This window comes from Nicotiana sylvestris, chromosome 3 (assembly GCF_000393655.2).
Source record: "Nicotiana sylvestris chromosome 3, ASM39365v2, whole genome shotgun sequence".
Lineage (NCBI taxonomy): Eukaryota > Viridiplantae > Streptophyta > Magnoliopsida > Solanales > Solanaceae > Nicotiana > Nicotiana sylvestris.
In genome coordinates this window covers 97,283,203-97,308,138 of record NC_091059.1, presented here as the reverse complement: position 1 = coordinate 97,308,138, position 24,936 = coordinate 97,283,203, and the positions used below count along the sequence as shown (strand labels likewise).

General features: G+C 39.5%; 1 protein-coding gene across 1 annotated transcript; it reads right to left on the bottom strand.

Moving 5' to 3' along the window:
- Positions 1-3,594: 3,594 nt before the first annotated feature.
- LOC138887719 (uncharacterized) lies at positions 3,595-13,571 on the bottom strand. The gene is made up of 2 exons (XM_070169497.1): positions 13,142-13,571; positions 3,595-3,707 (listed from the first exon to the last, which is right to left on the bottom strand). The coding sequence occupies exons 1-2, from the start codon at positions 13,569-13,571 to the stop codon at positions 3,595-3,597; spliced, it is 543 nt and encodes a 180-aa protein (XP_070025598.1).
- Between the last annotated feature and the right edge of the window lie 11,365 nt (positions 13,572-24,936).

The following is a 24,936-nucleotide window of genomic DNA, read 5'->3' as shown; positions in this document are numbered from 1 at the left end:
AGTCTTTCTTTGAGACCCTAATTTTTAAAAATCTAAAAATATTTTCCTTTAATTCGTTCTTTAGAAGTTTTTCTTTAGAAAATCCCAAATAAAAACACAAAAGAATATTTTTCTTTCTTTTTTAAAGTCTTTAATTCGAAAAAAATAAATCAAAATCCAAAAATATGTGTTTTCCTTCTTTGGATGTTTTTCTACCAAGAATTCAATTTTTTTTTTATTAAAACCAAAAATTCAAAAATATTTTCTTTATTCTTTAGAAGTCTTTCTGTCGAAAATTCCCAAAAAAAAAGACAGATAAAAACAAATCAAAATCCAAAAAAATATTTTCTTTCTTATTTAGAAGACTTTCTTCCGTAAATTCCAAAAAATAAAAAAAATTCAAAATCCAAAATATTTTTCTTGTTAGGATATTTTGTGGTATGATTTCCTATACAAAAAAAGAAAAAAATGATGATGAATAAATTAGAAAAAGAGTTAGTTGATTTACTTTGTTCCTGGTATCCCTGAGAGCTATGTAATGATCTGATTCATGCGGTGTCATGATACGTGAGCAATCCCCATTGGATTCGATCATATCCATTAAATAAACTGAGTGAAAAAAAGAGTAGCAAAAATAACAGAGAAAAACCAGGAGCGACAAAACACAAAAAGAGAAAATAAATGGGTAGCCAAAGCAAAAAGAAAAGAAAAGAGAGCGTGAATGAAAAGAAAAGAGTCATAGAGTGGAAATGGGGCAACAAAGTCGGGATGAAACACGCAACCGTTGCAAACACATGGTAGAACTTTTAACTGTTTAGGTGCATTGCATCCCAACATACGATTTCCTATCTGTTAAATGTCTCAAAACTAACAAGGTTGTTGTGCGTGCAATTTAGCCAGGTTCTATTCAGGTGTTTTTTTTTTGGTAATCTGGCTTCCCTGTCATACTTCACAAGATCTAAAGGAAAGGTTCCTATGGCCTCCGAAAGCAATCTACCAATTATCAACTCTGAGGATAGCCCGACACCGGCTATTCCACAACCAGAATCAGTAACTACTAAAGAGAATAGGATGTTACATCTCCGCATGTTAGAAATTTGGGGCGCCTGGTCTAATAGTAAGGAACCGCTGAGTGCAATCCTCCCTGGGTTCCCTGAGTTGATCCCAATGTCAGGTGGGGCTACCAATGTCCCCGTGTCCAACTTGTTCATCCCATGTGGGTACCCTCCAATGCCGTTTAACGGTCCTGGCATGCCTTTTGTGGTTCGCCCCCAGCTGCCGGTTTCAAAGGCACCGCCAACAATATTCTCTATAGCACCAGTCTGTACTATATCACAACCAACTATACCATGTCCGTATGTTGAGCCTCCAACGTTAACCTTTCAGGGTCCATAGTTTTAACCAGAAATAGCATATGTGACCCCATACTCATTTACTCAACCTCGCAATGTGACTTCTCGGTTGACCAAGAAAAGGTTATCAAGAATTCTGAGCAAGAGGAAATGTCTCGGAAGATGAAAAGCTTGGAGTAGAGCTTAAAGAGTATGCAGGGCCTGAACGGCCAAAAGAGTATCTCTTACGCCGACTTGTGCATGTTTCCCCATGTCCACTTGCCAACTAGCTTTAAGATGCCAAAATTTGAAAAATATGACGGGCACGGAGACCCTATCACTCATTTGAAACGATATTGTAATCACCGGAGTTGCTTCCGAATGGTACATGGATCATGAAATCGCCCTTTGGCATGTGTGGGATGATCTGGACCAAGATTTTGTCCGCCAGTTCCAGTATAATGTGGAGATCGCTCCCGATAGAAACTCTTTGTCGAATTTGAAAAAGAAAACCACAGAAAGCTTCCGTGATTATGCTGTCAAATGGCGTGATCAAGCCGCCATGGTAAAGCCTTCAATGGACGAAGCAGAAATGGTTATGGTCTTCCTACACCTAAGAGGCAGACTACTTTCAGAACATGATGTCCGCTATGGGTAATCCATTTGCTGAGGCTATCAAAATTGGGGAGATGGTCGAAAATGGTTTAAAAATGGGCCGAATATTGAGTTATTCTGCCTTTAGGGCCATATCACAGGCCGTTCAGAATGGTTCGGGGAGGGGGGGGGAGGGGGGTTGATGAACAGAAACAGGAGAGAAGAGGGATCCATGATGGCTTTGAGCTCAAGGGGGCTTGCAGGTCATTCAACCAATCATATATGCTTCCTAAGATCCCACAACACTATTATCCCCATCAAGATGCTGCTTATACCGTGGCACCACCTCCCTATGCAATGATGAATGCGCAATCTTACACGCGGCCACGACATTATACACAAAAACGAGCTCCACCTCCCAAGAATTCCTGTCCCTACCAAGCTCCATATAATCCCCAACCAAATATTTCCCAATATAATCCTCACCGAAGAGAGCCCCTCAGAAGGAATCCGTTCACCCCTATTAGTGAATCATATTCAAGTTTGTTTCAAAAGCTAATCAGTCTAGGTCTGTTGCAGCTAGTGGCCCCGAATCGGCCGAACCTGAGTCCCCCTCACACCAAGCTGATGCTAGATGTGAATACCACTTCGGAGCAATGGGACATGATACTGAAGATTGTTGGACTCTCAAAAGAGCAGTGAAAGACCTCATTGAGTTCAAGTCAATAGTTCTCAGGGAAGAAGATGCCCCTAATGTGATGAACAATCCATTGCATGCTCACAACACTGTGACAGTTGTTGGAATGATCTGTGATGATGGGGAATTTGATCCAGCACTGAAAGCCATAGTAGCCATTGTCGCATAGAAGAGAAACCTAAAACGGTCGCCAAACCATGAAGAGTTCCCTGTCATATGGGAGTCTCGGTAGCTGGCCTTCCTATCCTTTCTACGTCCGGATTATTTCAGGGTGTAATCCAGATGTTTTACTTTTATTATCTTACTTTTCAATTAAACCTGTCTATCTTTTAAAATTCAAATAAATAAAATCAATATTTCATCGTCCAAGTCTTTTTTCTTAATCTTGTCACTGCTCTTATTCTTTTTTCAGTTATGTTAAATGCAAATTTTAATAATATGACATGCTTGTGGACTTCATGCCCAGATCCTAAAACACTGTCGAACTTCAAAATAATGAATTAGGAAGCAGAATCAATGAAGATTCAATTAAGGAAATAAAACAGAGAATCAGAATAGTATAAGAATGAACCTAATCCAAGTTTGAACGAAACCTGCAGAAGTTGAATTCCCTCGCTTCGGATCATTATCGAAGCTGAGATTGAGGATGAAGAATGGGTCAAGAACCGGTTGGAACAATTAACTGTGATTGATGAAAAGTGATTGGCCGCGGATTATCATAGGTAGTTGTACCAATAAGGAATGGCACGTGCCTACAACAAGAAAGTGCGGACCAGGAAATTTAAAGTAGGCCAACTCGTTCTGAGACGTATCCTCCCACATCATGAAGAAGCTAAAGAAAAATTGACTCCAAATTGGAAAGGTCCATACATGGTAACAAGAGTGTTTGCCAAAGGGAGTATTGTATTTAGGAGATATCGAAAGAAATGTCTTCGAGACAACTGTCAATGTAGATACAGTCAAAAGGTACTATATTTGACCCTTTATGCAGCTTTAATGCTCTCTAATTAGGATGACAAAGGATTTCATTCTCGCTACCCAAACACTATCAACCCTTTGCAAACCCTTTAAGCCGGCTACCTTTATTTGATTACCTTCTTTGGAACCTAGAAAAAAAGAGAAAAAAGTGAATGAATGAATGATAAAGAAAAAGAAAAAGACAAAAAAAAAGGAAAAAGAAAAAGAAAAAAGAAAACAAAACAAGACAAAAACGAAAAGAAAATCAAAAACAAAGTTACGTAATTGAACTTCGTTCGACTTGTTTCTGAAAAGATACGTAAGCAGCCTCTCTCTGAAGTTTAGTCACACTAAAACAAAAATCCACATTCCCCCAAAAGTGTAAACTAGGACAAATGTTACAATGGTTCGATGATGGTTTCGCCTGAAAGGTTTCAAAGTTGTAATTCAATCCAAATTCTTTTTACCCAAATCCTTTTCAATCCTTCTGATCAATCGGCAAGAATGTTCAAAATTGAAGGATACAGTTACTTGGATCTAATGCAATCAAAATGAAAGAAATTAAAATGAGAGAGTCTTGTTAGTGAGAACTCTCAAAGAGCACTATAAGGATATGGTGAGAAGAGAAATGATAGAGGTCAGTTGGTGAAAACCCGTAAAGGGCGCCACTGATCGAAAAGAGGGTCCTCACAGCCTTGGCATCGACACAGCCCTGGACAAGGTTTCTTGCTTTCGAGGCAAAGTTATGATGAGTTTCTGAGAGTCGTACGGTTTACACGGATCAGGCATCCAGTCCAAAAGGCATGTCATGTTCATTGAAGTCCGCATGTACTCCCAAATAAGTTATTCTTTCCGTTCCCCGAAAGGGACACCTCTTGTTTAAATTCATTCTCCATTTCATTGTTTGTCTTTCTTTGAATCCTTTTCAGTCTAACTTCGTTCCAAAATCTAAGGCAAAAAAGAGATGGCAAGACTGATTTACATGGCTCTCGTTTGACACAAGCTGATATTCAAAAGGCAACCAGCCTCAGCAAGGGCATCAAGTTGACTCCGACTAGCCAAGGTGACTGATGCTTCAAAATCGAAAACTCTTAGAAGGAAGAAATCAAATAGAAGTGACTACAAGGGAAAAATGAAGTGGAAAAGGTTAAGTACCACGTGACTATCAGTTTCGCAAAGTTTGAAAAGCCAAAGGTTCCTCAATGATCTGAAATTGGAACTTTGAAGAAAGAAGCCAAAATTTAAATGCCCACAAAGGCAAAATTAAAGTTGGAAAGGTTAAGTCTCGTTACATGACTAGCCGTCATGGCAAATGTTTGAAAAGCCAAAGGTTCTCCGGGGCGAGAAATGCGATCGGTATCAAGGAAACATCCAGTTGCAGTTGAAATCATCATCAAATAAGATGGGCCGAGATCAAGTGACTGAAACACTTAAGGCCACAAAACCAACCACCGTTTCAAACTAGCAATTGTTCTTTGTGTGAGAAAACAGGAAATAGGTGCAACCCAAAAGAAACCTTGCAAGAAGCAGGTGCAACCAAAAAGAAACTGCGTGGGGGCTAAAGGAGGGGGGGTTAGAAACAGCTCTGCAACAGCAACAACTCCAAAAAAGGAAGTCTTGTCGCGCCCCCCTTTTCCTCGCGGAGTCCGGGTTTTGACATTTCTTTGGGACAACTCATTTCCTTTTGGGAATTGGGTATGGAATTTGAAGAGTCGCCACCTAACGGAGTTAAGGTGTGTTAGATAACCTAAAGCAAATAACTCATAAACCGGTTTGCATTACCAGAGATTGGGTAAGAGCTCGAAATAACTTTGAGGGGATGGTGTTAGACACCCCTCAAGGTCCACAACGGTGGGTCCCGCTCAAATTCGAATTAGGTAAATTAGTCTTATAAGTGAACAAAGCAATTTAGAAAAATAGATTTTATGTTTAAAACAAGGGGTAAAAGGGGTCCTAGGTTTTTTAGCCTATAGGATCACTTTTGTGCAATACTTGGTAATTGTCCCCAAGTTGTGGTGCTACACATAGCATTAGTGCACATGTCATCATATCCTTTACTACCCGATTACCCTCACCTTAATTATTGTTACCTAAGCGCTCTAATAGTATCCAATACGTGCCTTATACGTGCATTACCCGTCTCTTGCCTGTGGCTCTGGAGGTGTTTAGGACCTCCATTTAAGGAAGTTCTAGACTCGCCTATGTTGTTTAAAAAGAAGAAAACTAAGTGACAAACAAAAGTCAAATATGACTATCAAATAAAGATGTAATTAAAGGCTCATATTTACCTCCACAAATAGATAAACAATTGCACGCCTCAAACAAACAGTTTTAAACAATTTAAAAGTCCTATAACATGATATCTAGATGAGAACAACATATGCAACAGTTTTATTAAAGCGGGGTAGCAAATACCTAATCAATTTGCCTACTGATTTTATTACTTCTTGAACCTGGACAGTTTCAAGCAACAGGAAAATGACAGTTTTAAACCTAGAACTCAAACAACCTACAAGATTGCCTAAATGATAAACGGACAAGATTTTTATAAACCAGGTGTCTAAGCTGTAAACTAGTTACTGATTTTAGCGGCTGATTTTAACTTAAACCCTGTAGGCATGATTTCTAAGTGCTGAAACATGTTGAAATCCTATAGGCATGAGCTCTAAGTGCAGAAAATGATTTTAAAACTTATAGACATGGTATCTAAATGCAGGAACTGATTTAAACCTTATAGACATGGTATCTAAATGCAGAACAGATTTAAACCTTATAAACATGGTATCTAAATGCAGAAACTGATTTTAAACCTTATAGGCCTGGTATCTAAATGCAAGAACTAATTTAAACCTTATAGGAATGATATCTAAATTCAGGAACTAATTTAAAACCTTATAGACATGGTATCTAAATACAGGAACTGATTTAAACATTATAGACATGATATCTAAATGTAGGAATTGATTTAAAACCTTATAGACATAGTATCTAAATGCAAAAACTGATTTAAACCTTATTGACATGGTATCTAAATGCAGAAACTGATTTAAACCTTATTGACATGGTATCTAAATGCAGGAATTGGTTTTAAACCTCGTAAGTATGTTATCTAAATGCATGAATTGGTTTTAAACCTTGTAGGCATGGTTTTTAGGCGAGTAAAGCATCAATCAATTGCCAAGTGGACATCAACAAGGAAATTCCTAGAAACATGATTGCTAATGCACACATGAAGGTTTGAAGACATTATTATTGATGCAAAATTGAGTAACGACTTAGAAGCAGGTTTTTTGATAATGAAAATTCAGGATTCAAGGAATTAGATGAGTCCTATAGGCATGGTTTCTAATGCACATAAGTAAACAAACATTGCAGCAACCTATAGACATGATTTATACCCGTTTCCAACAAAATATATATATATATATATATATATATATATATATATATATATATATATATACATATTTAAGAATCCCTCTCATTTTTACTAATAACCCTAATATATGTTTTACAAGGAATTAAACCAAATGTAAATGAATTACAGAATGGAACTGCTATACTATAGGGAGCCTGGATAGGCCCAAAAGTAATCCTGGAAGCCAGGCCTTCAACCAAGTCTGAAATATACCACTATTCTCATAGTACACCCAATGGTTTATGGTGTGTCAAAGTTCCCAAGGGCCTTAGGGACCCCGAGCAATGATCACACCAGAAAAATTTTAAAGAAACATTTTTGTGAGCAAGTTTTGGAGAGTCAGCCCCAGTGCGTCAAAGTTCAGAGAAGTCTCATGGACTCCTAGACAGTGCTCACACTGGAGGGGCAGGACCCTAGATGTTCTAAGAGTAGGAGTTGAAAAAATTGGATTTTCTGGGGTAAATAGGAACAAACCGAGTCATTTCTACAGTTGGGATTCAAATAGAGATTCCAGCAATCAAACAGTAGAGAACAACATGATCACAATCACTTCAAACAAAGTTTCACATTTCCTAAATTCAACTTAGTTTACTAGTTGTTACTAGGTAGGTATATGGACACATATTAAACAAAGAAATGGCATGCCGGGATCAGATTACCAATTAGACAGTCATATCTGAAGGGCAATAGGGGTTGGGAGCATGAAAATCATTAATCAGAAGTCTGTTAGGGGTGAATACTTAAAACAAGACAGAAAGAACATGCTAGTTGAGAAACAAGTAGACATAGGTCTAATTTACATATAAGCAAACATGTAGACATGCTGAAAGCAGGAAGCACATAGGTATAGTTAAAACAGAAGTAAACATGCTGAAAGCAGGAAACCCATAGGTTTATTTAAGTAGAAGTACACATGCTGATTACAGAAAACACATAGGTTTAATTAAATAGGAAAAGACATGCTGATTACAGGAAACACATAGGTTTAATTAAACCGAAAAGGACATGCTAATTACAAGGAGCACACAAATTTGATCACTGAGAAGTTTGAATTGATAGCAAAAGTGGAGGAATACCAGTTAAGAGATAGACATAGAAGAGTGAAGAAAACAGAGCCCAAAGGCCTAGCCTTGGCTTCCAGCCGGCTAGACAGTGCAACAAACAAAGAGTAGGAAGAATGTGATGGGGGATAAGATCAAGAACTTTTGTGTGTCTTTCTATGTATGTGTGCATGTGTTTTAGAAAAAAAAGTGAGGCTTATATAACATTGAGTAGAGTAAAGTAAATAAGGTAAAGTAGTTTAAAGGTTTACCAATAAGGAAAAGAAAACACTCAGTCAATCCATTAGACATGACAGGGCCAATCAATAGGCAAAAATTATGGGATTATATCCAAAAATAACTCGAAATTGAGGTCTAAATAAGGTAAGTGGTAAGTCTAATAGCCAATTAGAGTTAGAACACCAAAAATCCGGTAAGTAACAGGGCAATTAGTCACACAAATAAGGTAACACAAGTAAATAGAGACCAATTTGGGGTTGGTAAGGCAGTCAACCCATAAATTAAGCTTAATAGGAATAACTAAGGTAAGTAGTACCAATTAGGAGTCCCAAAATAAGGAAAGTAGACAAAAATCACAGAAAGTAATCACCTCAGTAAAACAAAGCAATTTCAAACCCTAGACAGTTTAGATAATCAATCAATTACTCAAGAATAACGGGCAAATATTGAAACGAACAATAAAGTAATAAAACAAGTTAAAGACTAGAATGTAGTCATGGAAGAATGAGTAAAAAGGATAATCAAACACATAGGAATCTTTTAGAAAAGTCTTGCAGAAACAGAACGATGTGAAACCCAAGTTCTTAGAGACATTAGTATCGATTAACAGTAAGGAAAACAAAAGATATTTAAAGAAAAATGCTATAGAAATAGAAATCTTTTCAAATCTAAAGAGCTCTAAACAACAAACATTAAGGAAGCGAAACCCTAATTTGGAGGAACATCAAAATCAGTTAACGATAAAGAGAACAAGAGATTTTGTTTTTTAAAGAAAACTACTAGATAAACTCAAAATCGCTCTAGATCTACAAGGATCTAAACAGATTCAAGTTGAAAAGATGAGGGTTTTGAAAAAAAGGGACGGGCTGAGGGAAAAATCTAAGCATAGCCACAGAGACAACAATACTCACAAACATTGATGAACACAAGGCGGGCTCATAAGAAAGCGAAGAGCCTAGGTCGACTCTGAGTTGAATCTCTTCGAGATTCCCTCAGAAAACGACAAGAACCGAACAACCAAAAGAGGTAAGAGGCCGATAGGGGCTGAAATCACAGAGGAGTCCCATAGAACGAGCAAGAATCGAAGGGATTTGGGGAAATTTTGGGGTGACGACGCTAGGGTTAGGGATAGTTTCAGAGAGAACGAAGAAGAAGAGGGATTCAAGGGCGGCGGTCTTTAGAGAATGGGTAGGGTTTGGGGGATCGTTTGGGTTAAAAAAGAAAAGGGGAAATGTGGACCGTTGATCTTAGAGATCAACGACCACGATTAGAGAAGGTTTGGGTCGGGTAGGGTTATTTAATTTGGGCTGGGGCGGATTGGGCTAAGGTTAATTTGAATTGGGCTGGGGGGTCCGAATTTAGATATAATTAAAGGGGCTATTTGTTAAATACCTAATTTATTAATAAAATAATTTGTAAAAATAGTTAATTAAGTGATAAAAATGATTTTTATGCATAAAGATGATTTAAAATAATTACTTAACATTATAAAATATAAAAAGTTATTTTTGTATAGATAATGTAGTTATGCATATGTATGGGCTATTTTTGCAAAATATGCAATTATAGTCTTAAAAATGCAAATGTAATTGTAAAAATACAAATAAGATATTTGAACACTTATATGAGAATAAATAATGAATTTAGATAATTAAATTATCGTAAAGTAATATGAGGGATTATTATTGAATATTTATATAATTAAAAAATGCTGAAATAAATTGATTTAAGGCCTTTAAAAATTATAGAAAAATTGTAAAAATACTTGTGCATGTTTGTAAATGCATGTAAAATATTATGAAAGTATTTATGCATATTTAAAATATATGAGGGAAAAATTGGGTATCAACAGCTGCCCCTCTTTACCCGGGAAGGATAAAAGAGTTTTCGGGTAAAGAAATAATGACCGATTTTGACCGAATGGGTGTTTTGAAAAATAGAGGCCGAACTCTGGTATCTGAGTTGCCTACATATTCCCGGTTGTACAGGAATTAGGCCATGTGTAGTTCTGGACCCAACGGTGAATGAAGCCGATGGAGTTGCTATAGGAATGGTAGCCAGTTTCAGCAAAAGTTCTTTTGTGAATGGTAATGTCAGATGGAGTTATGATTATGAGTCTGGAGTGCAACGAATATATTATAGGGCAGATATTTGAATGGTCATAGAGTAAGGTGGGTAATTGATGGGAATCAGTTATAATGGCAAAGTGAAAATGGTATGAGCGTAAACCGGAGCGAAGGTTGCTCCTGTTTGAAGAATGGTTACCTCCTGGATTACCTGCAAAACTCAAAATACGATTCATGTAAGTATATAGATTACTACGAGAATTTAAATGTGATGCAAATTCCCTTTGGATCATGAAAGATTGTCTTTGGACAGTGCATATGACGTCCTTAGACTATGATGTCCTGGGCCATGAAAATGATACCTCTAAACCATGACGCCTTTGAATAATGATATGCAAGTTTGAGGGATCCTCAGGCCATGGCATGGTGTCTTCAGGCTCTGAGGATGATGCCTTCGGACTATGATACCTTTGGACAAGTTGGCTATATGTCAACCCATGAAGTGCAGAGATATGATACCAAAAGTGATAGCAAGACAAAGCTTAGTCTTGTGCGGAGTTTAGGAGCAAAGCTTGGCCCGAGGGAAGAAGATAGTGCCAAGTTTAAAATAGAGCAACATTTATGCAGGGAGGGATATTGCTTAGTCCCATGAGAAGGCAGTGCTTAGCCTTATGCAAATATGGAGGAATGGCTTAGCCTCATGAAAGACTTGAGACAGGGCTTAGTCTCATGTAGATAGGGAGGCAGGGCTTAGCCTCATGCAAGATTGGAGAGAGGGCTTAGTCTTATGCAAGGGGAAGACAACGCTTAGCCTTATGCAAATATGGAGGCAGGGCTTAGCTTCATGCAAGATTGGAGACAAGGCTTAGTCTCATGCAAGGGGAAGGCAACTCTTAGCCTTATGCAAATATGGAGACAGGGCTTAGCCTCATGCATGATTGGAGACAGGGCTTAGTCTCATGCAAGGGGAAGTCAACGCTTAGCCTTATGCAAATATTGAGGTAGGGCTTAGCCTCATGCAAGATTTGAGACAAGGCTTAGTCTCATGCAAAGAGAAGGCAGTGCTTAGCCTTATGCAGATGTGGAGGTAGGGCTTAGCCTCATGCAAGATTTGAGACAAGGCTTAGTCTCATACAAAGAGAAGGCAGTGCTTAACCTTATGCAAATGTTGAGGCAAGGCTTAGCCTCATACAAGATTTGAGACAAGGCTTAGTCTCATGCAAGGAGAAGGCAATGCATAACCTTATATAGTGAACAAGTAGCAAATAAGAGTAGAATGTGTCTTATTTGGAGATATATTTATGTCTGGTGGCCCGATTGATAGTGATTTTGCTGCGTGTATATTTGCGAATGCTCCTGTTATGTCCACTGTGCCTGCACCCAAAGAAAAGTCGTGAGTTTTGTAAGGGGAGGTTAGTTCGTGCCTTTATCTGCTGGCTGTGCTTTGCTCCGTTCTGGAGGCCCTGTTTGAGTTGCCCTAGGTAACACCTGGTTGTCACGGAAATAGAGTTTTTGAAAATATGCACTTATTGATGAAAATAGAGTTATTTTAAAAAAGATAGTGAAATATCAAGTAATTTTAGATGAACTAATGACTGTAACACATTTCAGAGACATTGCAGCTTTCTTGTATTACAATTTTGCGGGTCCTCCTCAAAATTCTTCCCTAGTTTGGTAAATGATCCTTCGACCATTTTGCGTGCGATGAAACTTGCTGAACCTTCTCTGAAATTTTAAGAATCCTTCTCAAAATTCTGCCCCATTTTTTTAACCAATTTCTGACTGTTTGGCATATGATGGCATTGGCTGGACTTGCTCCGGAATTTTGAGGGTCCTCACTAAAATTCTGCCCCAGTTTTTGGTGCTGGGGGACACAAAGATTTCATTAAGATATGACCTCACCCACAGGGCTGCCTACGTATCCCTTCTTAAACGGGAATCAGGTCAAGCATAGTTCAGTTACATCATATGAAGGAATGTAAACAATCTAAACATAGTATCTCTTGACTGCATCTGAATTGATTGGTTTTGGCCAGACTTCTCCATCCATTTCTGCAAGTATGAGTGCTCCTCTTGTTAGCACCCGATGAACCATGTAAGAACCTTGCCGGTTGGAAGAGAATTTCCCTTTGGCTTCATCTTGATTCGGGAAGATCTTCTTCAGCACCAACTGTCCCGTGAAAATTGTCTTGGTTTGACCCTTTTGTTGAAAGCTCTGGACATTCTATTCTAATAAAGCTGACCGTGACATACTGCGTTCATTTTTTTTCCATCTATAAGGGTCAGTTTCTCATAGCGTCTCCTTATCCATTCTGCATCATTGAGTTTGGCTTCCTATATGATCCTTAAAGAGGGAATTTCTACCTCAGCTAGAATGACAGCTTCGGTACCATAAACTAGTAAATAGGGGGTTGCCCCGGTTAATGTGCGAACCATAGTGCGGTACCCCAATATGGCAAAGGGTATCTTCTTGTGCCATTGTTTGTGATTTTCTACCATCTTCCTTAGTATCTTCTTGATGTTTTTATTGGCAGCTTCCACAACTCCATTCATTTGAGGCATGTATGCTATAAAGTTTTTGTGCTTGATTTTGAAGGTTTCACACATGACTTTCATCAGGTCACTGTTGAGATTGGCGACATTATTAATGATAATGGACTCGAGAACTTCGAATCGGCAAACAATACGATCCTTAACAAAGTCCGAGACAACTTTCTTGGTTACAACTTTGTAAAATGCAATCTCTACCCATTTTGTGAAATAGTCGATGGCCACTAAAATGAACCGGTGCCCGTTTGAAGCAGTGGGCTTAATCGGACCGATGACATCCATTCCCCAGGCAGCAAAAGGCCAAGGTGCACTTGTTGCATTGAGCTCTTTTGGTGGTCCCTTTATCATGTCTGCATGTACCTTGCACTGGTGGCATTGCTGTACGTACCGAATGCAATCTGTTTCCATGATCATCCAAAAATATTTAGCTTTGAGTATCTTCTTGGCTAGAACAAAATCATTCATATGTGGTCCACAAGTTCCGGCATGTATCTCCTCGAGCAATCTGAAAGCTTCCTTTGCATCAACATACCTTAACAGCCCCAGATCAAGAGTTCTTCTATACAGGGTCCCTCCGCGTTGGAAGAAGTGATTGGACAGCCTCCGCAACATGCGTTTCTGAGTATGGTTTGCCTGCTCTGGATATTCTCCTCTCGCCAAATATTCTTTGATGTCATGGAACCAAGGTTTTCCATCCATTTCTTCTTCAACATGAGCACAATAAACCGGTTGGTTATGGATTTTCGCCGTGATGGGATCGATGAAATCTTGTCTAGATGTTGTATCATTGATGATAAGGTGGCCAGTGCGTGTGTGAACTCATTTTGAATCCTGGGCACATGTTTGAATTCTATCTTTGTGAATCTCTTCATTAACTCCTATACATGATACAAGTATGGCAGTATCTTGGTGTTCTTTGTAGCCCATTCTCCTTGAACATGATGTACCAGAAGATCTGAATCACCAATTACCAGCAACTCTTGTATATTTATATCGATGGCCAGATTGAGCCCCATGATGCAAGCCTCATATTCTGCCATATTGTTGGTCCACGAGAACCTAAGCTTTGCGGATACCGGGTAATGTTGACCTGTTTCTGATACCAAAATTGCTCCAATGCCCACTCCTTTGAAGTTTGTAGCCCCATCGAAGAATATTCTCTAACCATCATAGGCTTCAGCAATGTCCTTTCCTACTAATGATACTTCTTCATCAGGAAAATACGTTTTTAATGATTCATATTCTCCTCCCATAGTATTTTCAGCAAGATGGTCTGCCAATGCTTGTCCTTTGACCACCTTCTAAGTTACACAGACGATATCGAACTCGCGTAACAGTATCTGCCACTTGGCTAACTTTCCGGTTGGCATGGGCTTCTAAAAGATATACTTCAGAGGGTCCATCCTGGATATGAGGTCTGTGGTGTAGGCACATAAGTAATGCCTCAATTTCTGGGCTATCCAGGTCAAAGCACATCAAGTGCATTCCAACAGAGAATATCATGCTTCATAAGGTGTGAACTTCTTACTCAAGTAGTATATGGCTTGCTCCTTTCTCCCTGTCTCGCCATGTTGTCCCAAAACATATCCGAAAGCTCCATCTAATATGGACAGATAGAGTAGAAAAGGTCTCCCCGATTCTGGCAGGACTAGGACTGGTGGTGTGGACATGTATTCCTTGATTTTGTCAAAAGCCTTCTAACAATCTTTGGTCCAACTCATTTTGGCACCTTCCCTCAACATTTTAAAGATGGGCTCACATATAACTGTGGATTGTGCTATGAAGCGACTGATGTAGTTAAGGCATCCTAGGAATCTTATCACGTCCTTTTTGCTCTTTGGTGGTAGTAACTCTTGGATAGCCTTAACTTTGGATGGGTCCAACTCAATTCCTCAGCGGCTGACAATGAATCCCAGCAGCTTTCCTGCAGGAACTACGAATGCACATTTTGCGGGGTTCAATTTTAGATTGTACCTCCTTACCCTGTCAAAGAACCTTCTCAAATCCACTATGTGATCTGCGACCCTCTTGGACTTGATAATGACGTCGTCAACATATACCTCTATTTCCTTGTGTATCATATCATGGAAGATGGTTTTCATGGCTCTCATGTAAGTAGCCCCAGCATTTTTAGACTGAATGACATCATATTTTATCAGTATACTCCCCACGGTATGATAAAAGCTATTTTCTCTACGTCTTCTTCGTCCATCCAGATCTGGTGATAACCCGTGAAGCAATCTATAAAGGATTGGAGTTCATGCTTGGTGCCATTGTCGATCAGGATGTGTATATTTGGTAGTGAAAAATTGTTCTTGGGAATTGCTCTGTTAAATCTCGATAGTCAACACACACCATGACTTTTCCATCTTTCTTCAAAACTGGTACAATGTTGGCTAGCTAGGTTGGGTACTCAATTACCCTAAGGACCTTAGCTTTGATTTGCTTAGTGACTTCCTCCTTGATTTTCAGGCTCATTTCTGGTTTGAACTTTCTGAGTTTTTGCTTTATTGGCGGACATATTGGATTGGTAGGCAACTTGTGAGACATTATGGATGTGCTCAGACCGATCATGTCATCATATGACCATGCAAAGATATCCTCATATTCCTTCAAGAAACGAATGTACTCTTCCTTCTCTGAGGTGATAAGTGAATGCTTACGTAAGTTTCCTTGACGGTTTCAGCATCTCCCAAATTTATTGTTTCGGTCTCGTCCAGGTTGGAGTTAGGTTTATTCTCAAAGTTCTCAACCTCCCTGACAATTTCCTCAGGTATTTCATCCTCTTCTTCTGAGTCACTATCCTTATGTTGCGTTGTCTCATTACATATCACAGTCATCGGTTCATCAGGAAAAGTAATAATAATGTTGTAGAAAGAAAATGTGAAAGATAATAATAAATAATAAATAGCAATGCGTTGATTAAATTTTAAAAATAACCAAAACAAGTACGACTCTCTGAATCGAGCAATTATTTTGAAACAAAATGTGTCTTAAAACAAAATTACTGAAAACATTTAAAATGCCTAGCATGACTATAGAAATAAATTAGGCTAAATGCCAAGCTACCCAGGGACTCGGCGGGCCCGGGATGGTGTGGCAGTCCAATTCTTAAGAATAGCTCCCTTCTTCACAGTCTGAATGGTGAGGCCTTCTTCCTCCCCCTCCTCAATTATCTCATTGCAATCCATATTCTCGTTGTCCAGAAACAAATTCCTCAGCCCAACTAAAACTTCTTCCTCTGTAGTTCCCATATTGTATCGGCCTGATGAAAAGTCTGACCCAAATGTGGCATTGGTTGCCCGAGAGGGTAATAAGGACCATGCCATGGTGGAGACCAGTCATTATACTCCTGCCAGATATATGGGTATCCCAGCCCGAAAGTTGTGCCATGATGTTTCAATTGTACCGGCTTGGTAATGCCCTGGATATTCTTCCCAAGCCCTTTGCCGGGTTCATACCCGGACCATGCTAGTATGATTTCTATTTTGTTACTCCATAATTTGTCTTTCTCAACTGTATTGAAATGTTCATTGTGGTGATAAGTTTCCCCTCCTAGCCTTCTTCTATTCTCGATAACTGGGATAGTTTGGCTGGTGTAAATGGGGTTACTTCCATCTTCATGAATGATCATCTCCTGATGGCTCCATTCAAACTCCACGGCCTGGTGTAGCGTGGAAGCCACAGCCCCAGCGGTATGTATCCAAGGTTGACTCAACAGAAGATTGTATGTAGCTGATATGTCAAGCACTTAGAATTCAACATCGAACCAAGTTGGCCCCATCTCCAGGCAAAGGTTAATCTCCCCAATCATGTCCCTTTGAGACCCATAAAAGGCTTTTATGTTCATACTTCCTGCCCGTATCTCGTGGAAATCTTTGCCCAATCTTTTCAGAGTAGTCAACTGACAAATATTGAGGTTTGAACCCCCATCTATTAAGACCCTGGCAATGAATTTGTCTTCAAACTGTACCGTGATATGCAGTGCCCGGTTGTGACTTAACCTTTCAGGTGGTAATTCATCTTCGTGGAAGGTGATCTTATGACTCTCCAACACTTGCCCTGCCATGTTGGCCATTTCTCCACAGGTGATATTGTTGGGAACATAAGCTTCATTTAACACCTTCATCAAAGCATTTTTATGCGCCTCTGAATTTTGCAATAGTGACAAGATGGATATCTGGGCGGGGGTCTTGTTTAAATGATCGACGACAGAGTATTCCCTCGCTTGTACTTTCCTCCAAAGATCATCCAGTCCCGTTTCAATGATAGGTTGTTTAGTAGCAGCCTCCTTGCTCGATCCTCCCAAATGTTCGGGTGTATAGATCTTTCCCATTCTGGTCATTCCTTGTGCGGCATCAGATTCTTCCATATTTGATTTTCCCTTTTGCCTAGCTTTGGAAACTTAATCCCAAGGTATGGCATTGGAGTTGAAAGGAGGTGTGATTACTACTGTCACTGTGAAAGTTGTGGCCACTTCTACCTTAAATGGAATAGGTGTGGCTGCAGGTGGAGCTATCTCTACCTCAAATGGAACCGATGCGGTTACTTCAAGTTTGACTGACGACTGTATCTGTACCATAATAGAAGTGAGTGTGACTGTGGGTTTAAAGTCATCGCCTTCCTGAATAAGCTCGATTGACCCCTCAAGATCCCATTCTTCATCTGTCTCTATCATATGTACCCCATCACCCCGATGATCCAGGAGAGGATTGTTGCGGACGTTGGGCGCATCTTCCTTTGCCTGTATGACCTTGTTATCAATCAATGTCTGAATTTTATCTTTCAATGTTCGGCACTCGTCAATGGTGTGCCCCTTCATACCGAAATGATATGCACAGGTTTTGTTTGGGTTGACCCATTGAGATGAATTCTCTATTGACACAACATGAATATGGGTGACATAACCAGCAACTTTCAATCTTTTGTACAGCTGGTCGATGGGTTCAGCAATAGTGGTGTATTGTCTGGGTGGTTTGCGATCAAAGTTAGGTCGGGGTTTCTGGTAATTTGGATGAGTTGGAGGTGAATGATAATAGGCTGGGTGGGTGTTATACGTGTGATAAGCGGTGGCGGGTTGGAAATATCTAGGAGGTGATGGTTGGTATGTAGGTGGAGGTGTTTGGTAATGGGTGGAAGTGTTTGGTATGTGAACGGAAATTTTGGGCCTTGGGCCACCATTATTGCCCACTTCTTTCTTCTTTGATATGCCACCTGATTGCAACGCTTTGTTCGTGGCCTGCAATGCCTCGAAATTTTTCACCATCCCGCTTTTGATACCCTCTTCAATCCTTTCTCCGAGTTTGATAATGTCGGAGAACTTGTGATTCTCAATGACCATTAGTCTTTCATAATACTGTGGGTCCTGTGCCTGACAAAGAACTTGTTCATCTGTTCCTCGTCTAATGCTAGTCTGACCTTGGCCGCTTCCGACCTTCACCGAGTAGCATACTCGTGGATAGTCTTAGTTGGCTTCTTCTTTACGTTCTAGATATAGAAGACATCTGGTGAGTTTTTTGTATTGAACCTGAACCGGTCCATAAATTTTGATGCCATGCTTACCCAATTAGCCCACTTCTTAGGGTTCTGGCTTATGTACCAAGACAAGGCATCTCTGGTAAGACTTCTCATGAAGAGCTTTATTTGGATCCTTTCATCTTTTCTGACCCCCACGAGCTTGTCACAGTAAGTTCTCAAATGAACCTTGGGATCACCTGTTCTGTCAAACATTTCAAACTTGGGAGGTTTGTAACCCTCCGGCAATTCCACATCTGGTTGTATGCACAAATCCTCATAACTCAGACATTCTATCCCTTTACTCTTCAACACCCTGAACTCGACTTGTCAATTTCTTGAGTTCCTCGGCCATGTTCTTGATGAGCAGGTCCTTCTCAGTGGATTCTGGTGTATAGGATATTGGTTGAGTGGAGTGAGGTACAATTTCCACGTATATGGGGTTGTTTTGGTGAGTGCTAGGGATTTGGGTGTAGTGGTGGTTGTTGGTTGAGTTTTGAGGATTGGGAATGAGTTGTGGTATGTTCTGAGGAGTGTGATAGGTAGTGGTTTGTGGGTACTGGGTTGGTTGATGATGGTGTTGTGGAGGCGTTAGTATTGGTAAAGGATAGGGTTTTGAGGTAGAGCTGCATATTGATGGGGTGGGGGAGGATTTTGTGGACGTTGGCTTCGCGTATTTTGAGGAGTTGCTGGGTTTTGAGAATTTTGTTGGTTAATATGTGGGACGTTTAGAGTGAGGGAGAGGTTTGCTAAGTTGTAGACTTGCTCAAGTTCTCCTTGTAACTCCAGTATCTTTTGTTCAAATCGCAAAACTAAGTCATTTTGTTTCGGAGTACTCTGACCGTCTAAAATTTTCGCATTTTCAGCGTTTTCTTTTCGAATACCACTCAAGTCATCCATCTTAGCTTTTCCTCTGCTTTTCGTATTACTTGGAGGAGGAGGAGGTGGAGGTCCTCTAGATCTAGTGTGATATGCTGATGATGCCAGTATGTGCGAACCAACCCTAGGGGATGAGAATAATAATAAAAATAAAGAAAAACAAAAGGTAAACAAGTTGGTAAGGATTCTGAAAAGTTTGCAGTATTTAAACACATATTGCAGGAATGTAAATTCACGTCCTAATTTAGGAGCCTTGTTTTGCCCGAGGTAGGCCTAGGGACAAATAGATTTGGAGAAATTTAGTGCGAATAATTGCCTCATTTCATTAATGTAAATATAGACGACCCAAAACGACACTAAATAAGATAAGTCACTAATGGCCCTTGGCCTTATTACATTTAAAAAGCAAGTAAACCCAATCTACTTGGTCCCAGAAGGACCTTCTCCAGGCTGGATGCTCTTGTCGATCAGATCCCCCAGTTTGCGCAGGTTCAGCAGTAAGAATGCCCTTGCCAAATGTCCTCATTCGTTTCCCTCAGCGTTCTGGCAATCAGTGACTCTCTTCCTCATTTTCCCTTCCAATTCCATCAGACTGTACTCTAGATATTCCAGCCTTTCGCTGGATTTAACAGCCCTCTCTTTCCACTCATTGATCATTTCCATATCAGCCTTATGTTGCTCCATATGCTAGGCTTCAGACTCGCGAGCTCTTTTGCCCAATTTGTTATACTTCACCTGTGCTTCGGCAACTTCGTCTATGACCCTGTTTCCTGGACCAACCCTTGGCTCGAATATTCCCCATATGTTATCATCCAACCATGAAGGGTAAAAGTACACGTGACTGGCGTGATACCGATCCAGCTCGATGGTATCCTTTTCCACAATAATCTTCAAGTGCCACATGTGTTGTGCTTCATTTTTGTATGGAATGGCGTCACCTTGCAAATCAGCTATGAAGTGACTCATTTTAGCAACTCGCGCTATGACCTGCTTCCTGCTTGCCTGTCTCATAACCTTGACGGGAACATAAGGGTATATGCCTCTTAACCCGATCAATACCAAGTGGGGAACATCCCTGGATCTGATGATGAACTCATTGGTTAGGAACCACTCGAACATCCATTGAACTTGATCCTCGATCAGATTGCTGAAGAACTATGCCCATTCTACAGCATTTCCCGGTTGAGCAAACCTGTTTGGGATATAGGTCATCATCTTAGGATGGTGGAAAGCTATGTGATCATTCTATGGCCTTCGCGGAAACCCTTGGCGGTATTGACCTCTTTGGAGATGTTTTAACAACCAAACCTGCAACAACAAATTACAACCCTCGAAGTATCTGTACCCCTTCTGACAGCGCTCCAAGGTTCGGTACATATCTACAATGATCATGGGGACAATGGTATATGTCTGCCCCTCGATCCCTTCCATCAAAGTTTTGGCCACCATGGCCAGCTGGTGTGGATTCTGTCCCCTTGGATCGGGAACATTAGCATACCCAGGAAACACACGATAAACACAAAGACCCTGTGGTGATCCAACCCAAGGAGGTGATGGAGAATTCATCATCGAAAATACGGTAAGACCTTCTATGACCGTATCGTTCATAGAGGAAGTCGAAGGGTATGTAGGAGTTTTTCAGACACTCCAAGTCATCATTCTTCTTTAACCCCATCATCTTAAGAAATCCCCTAGTGGTGCGATTTTTAGGTACCAATAAACTAGGGCTATCCTAAGGCAGCCTAGCAAATCCCCCTATTTCTAAGAGAGGGGTCATTTCTATATTTCCAAAGCGGAACACGGCCCTTTCTTTGTCCTAGAACATTGTAGCAGCTTCGATTAACATTTTATTCGGCTGGAGGTCCAACAAAGAAGGCAAGTTTTCTAAGACCCTTTTCACATGATTTTGGTCACTTGATGGAAGATCCCTCCACCAATCTAGCAATAGTGATGGTATGTTACTGACCATGCAGACCCTAGGGACTTCGTGCCTCATTTTCTGCAAAATGAATATGGTTAGGCCCTCTCTCCCTCCAGATTCGACTATTTATATAACAATGATTAGCATAATTGCACTTATTTCTCCAAAATTAATGCACACAATCATGGTTGCATCCATTGGGATTATGGAAAACCCGATGGGCTTTTGGACGAGGCTTGTCTTAAAGGGTTATTATATGGACAACATATTAACCCGACTAAGTTAGACCATGATTCATGTACAATTAATCAGAGTAAGGTTTTTATAGAGGTCTAGATTGGTACCCTCAAGTAGACAACTTGAGGGGGACAGGCACAGAACCATCGATTGCATCGCTGATCGACTAGTTTTACCGCAACTATGCCTTTTTGAATTTAAAGGGTGATATATAGGAAGAGCGCAAACACTCATAGAACGTTGCTATAGGATTGATTATGCATGAGTGGAATATGATGTTGAGCATGATTTATGCAACAATAAATAGCATGTTGTCATGTATTTGCACGTTAAAAATGATAAATGTGGTATTTAAATAATTAAAAAACAATTAAGAAAGAAAACAAGGAGACAAGTCAGTTTCAGGAAATAAAGGAAATCATGAGTGCTTGAGAAATAGGCAATTAAATCCAAATAAGGGAGGAAGGGGAAATGGTGCACATGTATTAACAGAATAAAGCATGCTTAAGACTAATTCACAAAAACAATTTCGTTACGGTAAGAGCCTAAAATATCCCCAGCAGAGTCGCCATGCTGTCACGCCCCCTTTTTCCTTGCGGAGTCCGGGTTTCGACATTTCTTTGGGACAACTCATTTCCTTTTGGGAATTGCATATGGAATTTGAAGAGTCTCCACCTAACGGATTTAAGGTGCGTTAGAGCACCTAAAGCAAATAACTCATAAATCGGTTTGCATTACCAGAGATTGGGTAAGGGCTCGAAATAACCTTGAGGGGAAGGTGTTAGGCACCCCTCGAGGTCCACAACAGTGGGTCCCGGCCAAACTCGAATTAGGTGAATTAATCTTATAAGCAAACAAAGCAATTGAGATAAATAGATATTACGTTTAAAATAATGGGTAAAAGGGGTCCTAGGTTTTTTAGCCTATAGGATCACTTCTGTGCAATACTTGGTAATCGTCCCCAAGTTAGGATGCTACACATAGCATTAGCGCACAGGTGATCATATCCTTTTCTAACCGATTACTCTCCCCTTAATTATTGTTACCTAAGTGCTCTAATAGTATCCAGTACATGCCTTATGCGTGCATTACCCGTCCTTTGCTTGTGGCCTTGGAGGTGTTTAGGACCCCTATTTAATGAAGTTCTAGACTCGCCTATGTTGTTTAAAAAGGAGAAAACTAAGCGACAAACAAAAGTCAGATAGGACTATCAAATAAAGATGCAATTAAAGGCTCATATTTACCTCCACAAATAGACAAACAATTGCACGCCTCAAACAAACAGTTTTAAATAATTTAAAAGTTCTATAGTAGGATATCTAGATGAGCACAACATATGCAACAGTTTTAATAAAGCGGGGTAGCAAATACCTAATCAGTTTGCCTACTGATTTTATTACTTCTTGAATCTGGGCAGTTTCAAGCAGCAGGAAAATGACAGTTTTAAACTCAGAACTCAAACAACCTACAAGATTGCCTAAATGATAAACTGACAGAATTTTTATAAACCAGGTGTCTAAGATGTAAAATGATTACTGATTTTAGCGGCTGATTTTATCTTAAACCCTATAGGCATGATTTCTAAGTGCGGAAACATGTTGAAATCATATAGGCATGAGCTCTAAGTGCAGAAACTGATTTAAAAACTTATAGACATGGTATCTAAATGCAGGAACTTATTTAAACCTTATAGACATGGTATCTAAATGCAGAAACTGATTTAAACCTTATAGACACGGTATCTAAATGTAGAAACTGATTTTAAACCTTATAGGCATGGTATCTAAATGCAGGAACTGATTTAAACCTTATAGACATGGTATCTAAATGTAGGAACTGATTTAATCTTTATAAGCATGATATCTAAATGCGGGAACTCATTTAAAACCTTATAGACATGGTATCTAAATCCAGAAACTGATTTAAACCTTATTGACATGATATCTAAATGCATAAACTGATTTAAACCTTATTGACATGGTATCTAAATGCAGGAATTGGTTTTAAACCTTGTAGGCATGGTATCTAAATGCAGGAATTGGTTTTAAACCTTGTAGGCATGGTTTCTAGGCTAGTAAAGCATCAATCAATTGCCAAGCGGACATCAACAAGGAAATTCCTAGAAACATGATTGCTAATGCACACATGAAGTTTTGAAGACATGATTATCGATGCAAAATTGAGTAACGACTTAGAAGCAGGTTTTGTAATGATGAAAATTCAGGATTCAAGGAATTAGATGAGTCCTATAGGCATGGTTTCTAATGCACATAAGTAAACAAACATTGCAGCAACCTATAGGTATGATTTATACCCGTTTCCAATAAAATATATATAAGAATCCATCTCATTTTTACTAATAACCCCAATATCTGTTTTACAAGGAATTATTATTACAAACCAAATGTAAATGAATTACAAAATGGAACTGCTATACTATGGGGAGCCTGGATAGGGCCAAAAGTAATCTTGGAAGCCAGGCCTTCAACCAAGTCTGAAATATGACACTATTCTCATAGTACACTCAATGGTTTTCTAGTGCATCAAAGTTTCCAAGAGCCTTAGGGACCCCGGTCAATGCTCACACCAGAAAACCTTTAAAGAAACATTTTTGTGAGCAAGTTTTGGAGAGCCAGCCCCAGTGTATCAAAGTTCAGAGGAGTCTCATGGACTCCTAGACAGTGCTCACATTGGAGGGGCAGGACCCTAAATATTCTAAGAGTAAGAGTTGAAAACAGTTTGGATTTTCTGGGGTAAATAGGAGCAAACAGAGTCATTTTAACACATGGGATTCAAACAAAGATTCCAGCAATCAAACAGTAGACAACAACAGGATCATAATCACTTCAAGCAAAGTTTTACATTGCCTAGATTCAACTTAGTTTACTAGTTGTTAGTAGGTGGTTATATGGACAAGTATTAAACAAAGAAATGGTATGCTGGGATCAGATTACCAATCAGACAGTCATATATGAAGGGCAACAGGGGTTGGGAACATGGAAATCATTAATCAGAAGTCTGTTAGGAGTGAATACTTAAAACAGGACAGAAAGAACATGCTAGTTGAGAAACAAATAGACATAGGTCTAATTTACATATAAGCAAACATGTAGACATGCTGAAAGTAGGAAACACATAGGTCTAGTTAAAACAGACATACTGAAAGCAGGAAACCCATAGGTTTAATTAAACAAAAGTAGACATGCCGATTACATGAAACACATAGGTTTAATTAAACAGAAAAAGGCATACTGATTACAGGAAACACATAGGTTTAATTAAACCGAAAAGGACATGCTGATTACAAGGAGAACACAAATTTGATCATAGAGAAGTTTGAATAGATAGCAGATGTGGAGGCATACAAATTAAGAGATAGAAATAAAAGTGTGAAGCAAACAGGGTCCAAAGGCCTAGCCTTGTCTTCCAGCCGGCTAGACGGTGCAACAAACAAAGAGTAAGAAGATTGTGATGGGGGATAATAGCAAGAACTTTTGTGTGTCTTTCTATGTC

Coding starts and splice junctions, on each gene's coding strand:
- LOC138887719 (XM_070169497.1), bottom strand. CDS start 13,571: ATGGATGGAAAACCTTGGTTCCATGACATCAAAGAATATTTGGCGAGA. Junction 3,708..13,141: donor CTGGGGAATGGATGTCATCG/GTCCGATTAAGC, acceptor CTTTTTTTCTAG/GTTCCAAAGAAGGTAATCAA.